A 9,367-nucleotide genomic window follows, 5' to 3' on the forward strand; every position below is an offset into this window, starting at 1 on the left:
CACATTCATCTCCTGGCCTTTTACTTATTACTCAGCATGTGTGGTCCAGAGATGGTTGCCAAATTGAATCAGAATCAAGCATTGCCCAGACTCTGATAGTCCACACTCATAGAGGCAGCTTTGAGTCCTGCTATGTATGCCTCTCTCCATGACTTTTTTTTTTCCTTCAACCTCAACTATTAAGAACAATCAGATTTCATATATCCATAGACCACCTCCTGTGATGTGGCACTTGATGTCCCTTCACTAGTCACAGTCAAGATCTCTCCCTTAACCTTCACTCAAGTCCCAGCCCCGATGGCCCTCTGCACCAAGCCCAGTGAGTCTCACAGATGACCACTCAAGCCTCTGAGCTAATCCACAAGACTGATTGCAACTCCCCAAAGCCAGGACACAACAAGGGTCACAACAAAATCCTGGTGAGAGATTAGAAAAGTTATGTACCAGCCCTAGTCTCATCTTGTTTGAATTACTCTTCGGCCTCCGATTAATCTCAGGTACACTTATCTTTTAAAGGCACTGGCCACTGCAAAACCATTCTCTCTTCCCCACACTCTACATGACAACTTCTGTACCTATGCTGTGTTGTGACATCCACGTCCCATTAATAGTGGCCCCAGCAAGAAAGCCAGTCCTCAGGCTCACTGTCCCTTCTGAGCTACTACTACCATTACCATCCTGACCATGATTCCCTGTATTAAAGTGACCTACAGTCCTGGATGATGTGTCTCAGTTGGTTGAGCATAGACCTATGCACTCGAGAGGTCACATGCCTGGGTTGTGGTCTGGATACACAGTAGGAATTGTGCATGTGGCTACCAATCCTTGTTTTTTGCTCATCCGTTTTTCTGTGTCTCTCTCTCTCTCCCTTCCTTTCTACATCTAATATCAATAAAAATATAACTGTATTTTAAAAAATATACCTGAAGTTTCCTGAACAAGCTCACTCCTCACCCAGCCTTTGCACATTCTGGAACCTATGTCTGAAGGACCTTGCACTCATTACACTGGTTGCCAAATACAAGGTCCATGTCATGAAGCCCTACTCCTGGCCTTAGGAGTCTGGGCTTAGTGTCTGTTCAAACTCCCCAGGTCCAAGGGCTTCAAGAGCAGCTGGACAGTCCCAGGACACTACTATCTCAGAGGCCACAAGGGGGTGAGGCCCTGAAATAAGCTCCACAAACCCGTACACCGAATTCATTCTGCATTTGCAGGAATTTGTGGAATGAAAATGGTCTGTTGACAGCCTGGCACCCACCAGGCACTATGGGCTCAGGCTGCTCAGTGCCCTTGCCCAGCCCCGGGGCCAGGTGCCCTCCAGATGCCTGTGTTATCTCAGGGCTCAGTCCTCAGGGCTCACTCTGCCAGTTCCCTTATCATTTACAGGACTTCTCCTTCCTGTCCACAGCACCTGTCCTCTGTCTTCTGGTCTGTCCTTCCTCTGAGCAATGTTAGGAAAAGCTAGAATCCGGCCTGAGAAAATTCCCTCTTTTTTTCACAACCATCTGTGGCCCCAGCGTCCTGGGAATGAAAGTAAAACTCCTCCTGCAAAACCACACCTCATGTCTTTGTTGCCTTTACACCCTCAACAGGCCCGGGTTTCCGAATCCTCCCTGCTCACTCGCACCATCACGTCCTTACAAGGCGGCCCAGGCTGCCTTTCACCCTCTTCCCCCATCAGCCATGTGTCACCCACGAGGGACTCACCATTCTGAGCGCTGGGACCTGGGCGGCGGGACCTGAGAGGCCGGTCCCCAAGGCTGGAGGGTGAAATGGGGTCCGGCTGCGGGGACGCTGTGAGCAGAGAGGAGTCCGGGAGGCACGGGGACGCCAATCTCGGGCTGTTGGGCTCAAGGAGCCTCAGACACACCCCGCACAGCAGGCTCGCTGCCTCCCAGGCCTCCTCCGACTCACCACCAGCGCCCTGAAGCCTGGGAGTCTGTGAACAAAGACCTAAAAAGTTAAAATGACCGACGGGAAGAGGAAGGCGGAAGTCCCGCCCTAACCAGATGTGCAGGCACCAAACTGTCCTTTAGCGCCGCCCACATGCGTGCAGTTCCTTCTGGGAAATGTAGTTTTCGCAATCGCTCAGTGTAGTACTAGCATCTCAGCCTATGAATTATATGAATAAAGGTGATGTGGCCCAGCAAGTGACGCCTGGGGAGGGACTAAATGGAACCAGAGGCCTGGCTAACTGGAGCAGACTGACAGATCTCTGAGGGGAAGGAGGTGGGAGGACTGCCAGAGATCCACCAAAGAATTATACACAGAGGGGGAAAATGGGAGACATCAATAATACTATCAACAATAAAAAATATATGTATTTTCGTAAATTTTAAAATAATGCAGCCCAGGTGGTGTAGCTCAGTGGTTGAGCCTTGACCTGTGAACCACGTCATGGTTCTTTTTATTTTATTTTTATATTTTAAAAGTATTTATTTTTATAGTATTACATATATTATTACATATAACTCCTTTTCCCCCCCATTGAGCTCTTCCCAGCCACCCCCACCCCTCAGCACATGCCCTTAGCTCCCAAAGTGTCTGTGTCCATTGGTTATATTTATATGAATGCATATTAGTCCTTTGGCTGATCCTTTAACCACCCCCCCCCCACTCCCTTAAATTCCCTCTGAAGTTTGACAGTCTGCTCGATGCTTCTATGACTCTGAATGTAACTTTGTTTATCAATTTATGCTGCTCATTATATTCCACAAATGATGAGGTCATGTGATACTGTTTCTTTTCTTGGTCAGGGCACATAGTTTACACAGGTTGCAGGCTCAATTTCCAATGTGTGGATGGAGTCATGCACGAGGCAACTAATCAGAAATTATCTCTCATCATTAATGCCTTTATCTCTCCCTCTCCCTCCCATTCTCTAAAATCAACAAAAATATTTTAATCCAAGTATATACATATATGTATAGGCCATGGACATATACAGTAATTGCCGGGGTTCATGTCCCAGCATCAAAAAAGGTTCAGGAATCTGGAAAAGGCTGTGTGCAGATGACATAGAAATCCATAGACTAATAAAGAGTCCAGAGACGAGATATAATTTTGAAAGGCATTGGGGGTCAGAGAACCTTCAGCTAAAGGAACTGAAGACTACCTCCTTGTCTAGGACCCTTGCTTTTATTAACACAATTTGTCCTAAGGCAAGGTGGAGATAATACACTTCAAAAGGTAAGGTTTCAAAGGGTACAGAAGCATTGTCAGTTTGGGGGAATTAGCCTACAGCTGTTCAGGTGTTTGGCCAGTAGGAGGCAATAACATATAGATTAAGATGCCCTTTAACTGTCTGGCAGTCACAGTCAGTTTCCTATTTAGGTTTGGGGAAATGCCTTTAGCCATTCCCAACAGGTGACTACATGTGTGACTCAACCCTGTTGAGTCCCCAAGTTTCATCAACCTTTTGATGAAACTCTTGAAATTATGACATGCTGGCATTGGTTCCTGGCAGTAATGTGGTGAGGAACTAGAAGCAGTGAAGGCAGGGTAGAGGGAGAAAAGGGGGGAGGAGGATGGGGGGAAATTGGGAACATCTGTAATAGAGTCAACAATAATAAATAATAGTGTGCACAGCCAGTGGGGTTCAGTGGTTGGGTGTGTACCCATCAACCAACATATCATTGGTTTGATTCAAGGTCAAGGCACATACCCAGGTTGGGGGTTCCATCCCAGTAGGGGGGATGCTGGAGGCAGCTGGTTAATGATTCTCTCTCATCACTGATGTTTCTTCCTCTCCCTTTCTCTCTAAAAAATCAATAAAGGCCCTGACTGGTTTGGCTCAGTGGATAGAGCATCGGCCTGTGGACTGAAGGGTCCAGTCAAGGGCACGTACCTTGGTTGCGGGCACATCCCCAGTTGGGGGTGTGCAGGAGGCAACTGATCGGTGTTTCTCTCATCCATGTTTCTAATTCTCTATCCCTCTCCCTTCCTCTCCGTAAAAAGTCAATAAAATATATTTTAAAAAATAAATAAATAAATAAATAAATAAATAAATAAATAAAAAATCAATAAAGACATTTTAAAAATGAACAGTGTTAATATTGATTTGACTCAACAACAACAAAGTGATTGTGGGCCATCACGTTTTCTTCCAAGTCTTGTGAGCAAAATCATACCTTGTTCTGTCTTTACACAGGATGTCCCAGGCATAACTTTTATGGAAGAGGAACCAGCCTGGAGTTGGTCTGCCTCAGCTTGGCCTCTAATGTTTGAGTTCCTGACTTTATGCAGAAAAGATTTCACAACAGGAGTTCAGAGATTTTTATTTATTATTTTTTTCCTTTATTGATTAAGATATTACAAATGTGTCCTTAACCCCCATTGTCCACTCACTCCACCAATTTTGCCCTCACCCTAACCCCCTGTTGTCTGTATCCATTTCTTATGCGGATATGCATGCATACAAGTCCTTTGGTTGATCTCTCTCCCTATCCCCCATCCTCCCTTACATTCCCCTCTGAGGTTTGAGCATCTGATCAATGCTTCTCTGTCTCTGGATCTGTTTCTGTTCATCGATTTATGTTGTTCATTATAATCTGCAAATGAGTGAGATCATTTGATATTTATCTTTCTCTGACTGAATTTTTTTACTTAGCATAATCCATGCTTTCAAATAGTAGGATTTGCTTCCTTTTTACAACAGCATAGTATTCCATTGTGTAGATGTACCAAAGTTTTTTAATCCACTCTTCTGCTGATGGGCACTTAGGCTGATTCCAAATCTTAGCTATTGTAAATTGTGCTGCTATGAACATAGAGGTACATATATCCTTTCTGATTGGTGTTTCTAGTTTCATGGGATATATTCCTAGAAGTAGGATCATTGGGTCAAATGGGAGTTCCATTTTTAGTTTTTTGAAGAAACTCTGTGGGAAGCCACCCATTGTCTTCACTATCAGAGAAGTGTAAACAAGGATCCCGGAATGCTGGTGAACCTTGAGCCCCTGGCAAGGGCCAGAGCTATGCACAGATGGTTTAGTCCAGACAATGGGGGCTCAGGCTATTTCCTGACCAAATAGTCTCAGAGTAAATCTTTCTAATATTTACTGGCCTTCAAGATAGTCTGTCACCGCAATTACCTGCCTCACTAAGAGCTAGATTTGTATCCAAAATTGAATTAAAGATTGGCAAGGCCTGGGCACCAGTGGAAGTCCTTTCCTTTGCACTGGGCTTTCTGCCTGGCCCCCAATATTTCCAAGTTATTATTTCTTGTCTCATCTCTTTCATTTGCTTGCAGCCCTTCTCTTGAACCACGTGGGACATGGGACATTCACAAAACTCCATACTGTTTGTTCTTCACAGTGGCTGCACCAGTCTGCATTCCCACCAGCAGTGCACAAGGGTTCCTTTTTCTCCGCTTACTCACCAGCAATTGTCATTTCTTGATTTATTGATGATAGCCATTCTGACAGGTGTGAGATGGTACCTGATTGTTGTTTTGATTTGCAACTCTTGGATGATTTAGTGACTTTGAGTATGTTTTCCTATGTCTCTTGGCCTTCCTTCTGTCCTCTTTTGAAAAGTATCTATTTAGGTTCATTGCCCATTTTTTGATTGGGTTGTTGTTCTTCCTTTTGTTAAGTTGTATGAGTTCCCTTAAATGTTGGAGATTAAACCCTTATCAGAGATAACGTTGGCAAGTATGTTCTCCCATGCAGTGGGCTTTCTGACCATAGCCCTTGTGTCCTACATTCCACTAGTTACCAGTCAGCAGGGCCAGGCCTTCTCTGATATCATACAGAGAAATAATAGGATTCTCCCTGTACCAACGTCTCTACACATATATAAAACCTATATATTCCCAGTATTAATGAAAGACAACAGAGGTGAGCAGGTCTCACTTCCCAACTGGACCTTCAACACCGCTCCATGCCTCCTCCCCCAGGCTCCGCATATCCTTCGGAATGAGTGCTGTTAGACGTGCAGCGTTGCAGACAGAGGTGTGCAGTGGTCTTTTTCCAAGGAGTCAGATGGCTGCTGACTGAGGCAGTCCACCTAGACTTAGAAGATCAGACAGGGTGCTTACAGGGGAGGCTCCAGTGCTGTGGTGGATTGCTCTGTGCTACATCCACCAGTCCGTTTGGTCATGTATCAGTACTGTACACTCAGACTGGTTTTTAAAGCATATGCCCTGTGGGCGTGTGCCTGCTACCATGTGTATAATGATGCGTTAATTTTAAAAGTACTGACTCTTTCAGCCTAAACACTACAGCTTGTTGAAAAGAAGGATCCCTGAGAGTAACTTGCTGCCACGATTTTCAGGTGTTTGCAATAATGTTTGGTCTATTTCATTTGTGCAGGTCAGAGCTCCCTTTCTGGAGGCCGTGATGAGGAAGTTTGATTACATCTATAAAAAGGGAAGTGAAGGCAAAGAGTGTGACAACCTATTCACAATCATTGCCCATTTGTATGACTTCCACATGGTACAGTCTTTCTTCATATTTAACATTTTGGAAAAACTTACTAGAAATTTCACAGAGAAAGATATGGAACTGATTTTATTAATGCTGAGAAATGTGGGCTTTTCAATGAGAAAAGATGATGTTTTGTCACTGGAAGTGATCACAGAGACCCAGGCCAAAGCCAGCAGGGCAGGTGGCAAGTTCCAGGACAAGACCAGGTATGATGGGTCACTCAACCTGCCTCCTACGTGCCTAAATCCTTAGAAGCTGACCAGCACAGAGAAAAAATTGGGGTAAATGCTATGTTTCATTTGTTAGTAATCTGTTAGCTTCTGCTTCTATGATTTGATTTTTTAATAGTTAAAAATGGAGGCCTGGTGCACAGATTCGGCTTTCCAACATCCCCTGAGGGGATCCCAGATTGCAAGAGGGTGCAGGCCAGGCAGAAGGACACCATCAGTGCACAACTGGGGCCAAGAAGGGAATGTGGGAAGGATCCAGGGTGTGTCTGGCCCATCTCGACCAGTCCTGATCAGCCGGACCCCTTCCACAAGCTAACCTGCCAGTCAGAGCATCTGCCCCTGGTATTCAGTGCACATCATAGCAACTGGTCGAATGGTTGAACAGTTGGAGGAACAATTACTATATTAGACACACACACACACACACACACACACACACACACACTCACACGGCCCAGTGCATGAAATTCGTGCACTGGGAGGGGGGGTCCCTCAGCCCAGCCTGCCCCCTCTCACTGATTTGGAGCCCACAGGGGATGTCCTACTGATGTCCTAGCTTGGAGTGGGGCTAAGCTGCAATCTGGCCTCCCTCTGTGGGAGACGACTGGGCTGATCAGGGGAAGGTGCCAGCCCCATCACCCTGCTGCTGCAGCCACTGCCAGCCACCACAGACGCCAAGGTGTTTTCATCAACTGGACTCCAGTCCCTTCACCATGAAAAAAATGACAACTTTCTTTAGGCATTTTTAAGATGTGTCTTTCATAGGATATGACATTTCTTTCTTTCTTTTTTTTTATCCTCACCTGTGGATATGTTTCCATTGATTTTTAGAGAATGTGGAAGAGAGAGGAAAAGACAGAGAGAAACATCAATGTGAGAGGGACACTTTGATTGGTTGCCTCCTGCATGAGCCCTTACCTGGGCCCTGGCCAGGGAGAAGCCTGCAACCTAGGTACATGCCCTTGGTCAGAATTGAACCCAGACCCTGCGGTCTGCAGGCTGAGGCATTATCCACTGAGCAAAACCAGCTAGGGCAGGATATGACATTTCTTAGCCCTCCAGCAGTGTACCTTCTTTTTTTCTCCAGGAGTGTGGTGGAAAAACCTTCCATCACCTTTTTGGATTATTACCCAAGTTACCAATAACATTACCAGTGGTGTACAGGGAGCTTAGCGAATGAGCTGTCAGAAAAGGTGTTTCCTCTACAGCTCACCCGCAGAGGCAGGACTGCTGGCAAGCCTAGGCTGGCATACCCCCTGTCTCTGTGCCTGCTCAAGCCTCCAATGTGGCTTGGGCAGGGCCCCCCAGCTCTGCTCAAGACTCTGCCCGAGGCTTGGGCAAGGCCACCACCCCTCCCCTCCGCTCAGGCCCTGCTCTAGCCTCTGCTGGGGCTTGGGCAGGGACCCCCGGCTCCGATAAAGGATCTGTGTGGCTTGGGCAGGGCCCCCCTCCTCTGGCCCTGCTCAAGCCACTGCTGCCCCGCCCCCACGGCACCAAGGCCCGTAGGCCAGAAGTGGCCAGGGGTGTTCTGGGACTGAGGTTGCTCAGGGCCTATGCTCTGGCCTGCAGGCTCTGAGCTGCCTGGGTCCCTAGGATGTTCTCAGGACCCAGGCCGCTGGGTGCCTGTGTATGCAAATTAACCCGACCACCAGGGGGCAGCTTCTATGTTGAGCATTTGCTCCCTGGTGGTCAGTGCATGTCATAGCAACTGGTCGACTGGTCATTGTTCTGGTTGTTCCACCATTTGGGTGCTGGTATTTTATATAGGACTAGAGGCCTGGTGCACGAAATTTGTGCATGGGGTGTGTGTGTGTGTGTGTGTGTGTGTGTGTCCCTCAGCCCAGCCTGCACCTTCACCAATCTGGGACCCCTCGAGAGATGTCCAACTGCCCATTTAGTACCAATCCCACTGGGATAAGGCCTAAACGGGAAGTTGGACATCCCTCTCACAATCCAGGACTGCTGGCTCCCAACTGCTCACCTGCCTGCCTGCCCTATTGCCCCTAATCGCTTCTAGCCTGCCAGCCTGATCACCTCCTAACCACTCCCCTGCTAGCCTGATTGATGCCTAACTGCTCCCCTGCTGAGCCGATTGCCCCTAACTGCCCTCCCCTGCTGGTCTGGTCACCTCCACCTGCCCTCCCCTGCTGGCCTGGTCACCCCTAAGTACCCTCCCCTGCAGAACTGATTGCCCCCAACTGCCCTCCCCTGAAGGTCATCTTGTGTCCACATGGCAGCGGCCATCTTTGTGTGTTGGCCACATGGCAGCGGCCATCTTTGTGTGTTGGAGTGATGGTCAATTTGCATATTATCTCTTTATTATATAGGATGTGAACAAGCTTTGTTTCATTACTAAGACCTAGGATATTTTGTGAGTTTAAGAATTGATTTATTTAACACTCATCTATTCAAAAAATGTTCAGTGAGGAAGGCCATGTGGTTTGGGGCTCAGGTGTCGGCTAACCTGGACTTCTGGCTCAGCCACAGGACAACCATGTGACCTGAGTCTTCCAAGCCTCGTTTCCTCTTCTAGAAAGCATGGCTGGGCATGGCTCCTACCTTGTTTTCTTTTCTGCAGATCAGAGATAAGGGAGGACAGGGAAGCCCTAGGATGTGTGAGAAACAGGAAAAGGGTTTGCGTGCAGCCCATAGGCAAGTAGGGCAGAGGACATTGCAAGGATGTGGGCTTTTATCCTGGAGGCACTGAAG

At 47.2% G+C, this 9,367-nt stretch overlaps 1 protein-coding gene across 4 annotated transcripts in view; it reads right to left on the reverse strand.

The window, feature by feature from the left end:
* LOC102437863 (zinc finger protein 551-like) overlaps nucleotides 1–1,970 on the reverse strand; it is a 14,634-nt gene extending 12,664 nt beyond the window's left edge. For all 4 annotated transcript variants that reach the window (XM_014448619.2, XM_023747448.1, XM_006106670.3 and 1 more), the window contains exon 1: nucleotides 1,708–1,970. In XM_014448619.2, coding sequence (XP_014304105.1) covers nucleotides 1,708–1,710 — 3 coding nt within the window. In that variant the 5' untranslated portion in view covers nucleotides 1,711–1,970. The remainder of the gene's footprint in view (nucleotides 1–1,707) is intronic.
* Nucleotides 1,971–9,367: the final 7,397 nt, after the last annotated feature.

This window comes from Myotis lucifugus, unplaced genomic scaffold (assembly GCF_000147115.1).
Source record: "Myotis lucifugus unplaced genomic scaffold, Myoluc2.0 scaffold_880, whole genome shotgun sequence".
NCBI lineage: Eukaryota > Metazoa > Chordata > Mammalia > Chiroptera > Vespertilionidae > Myotis > Myotis lucifugus.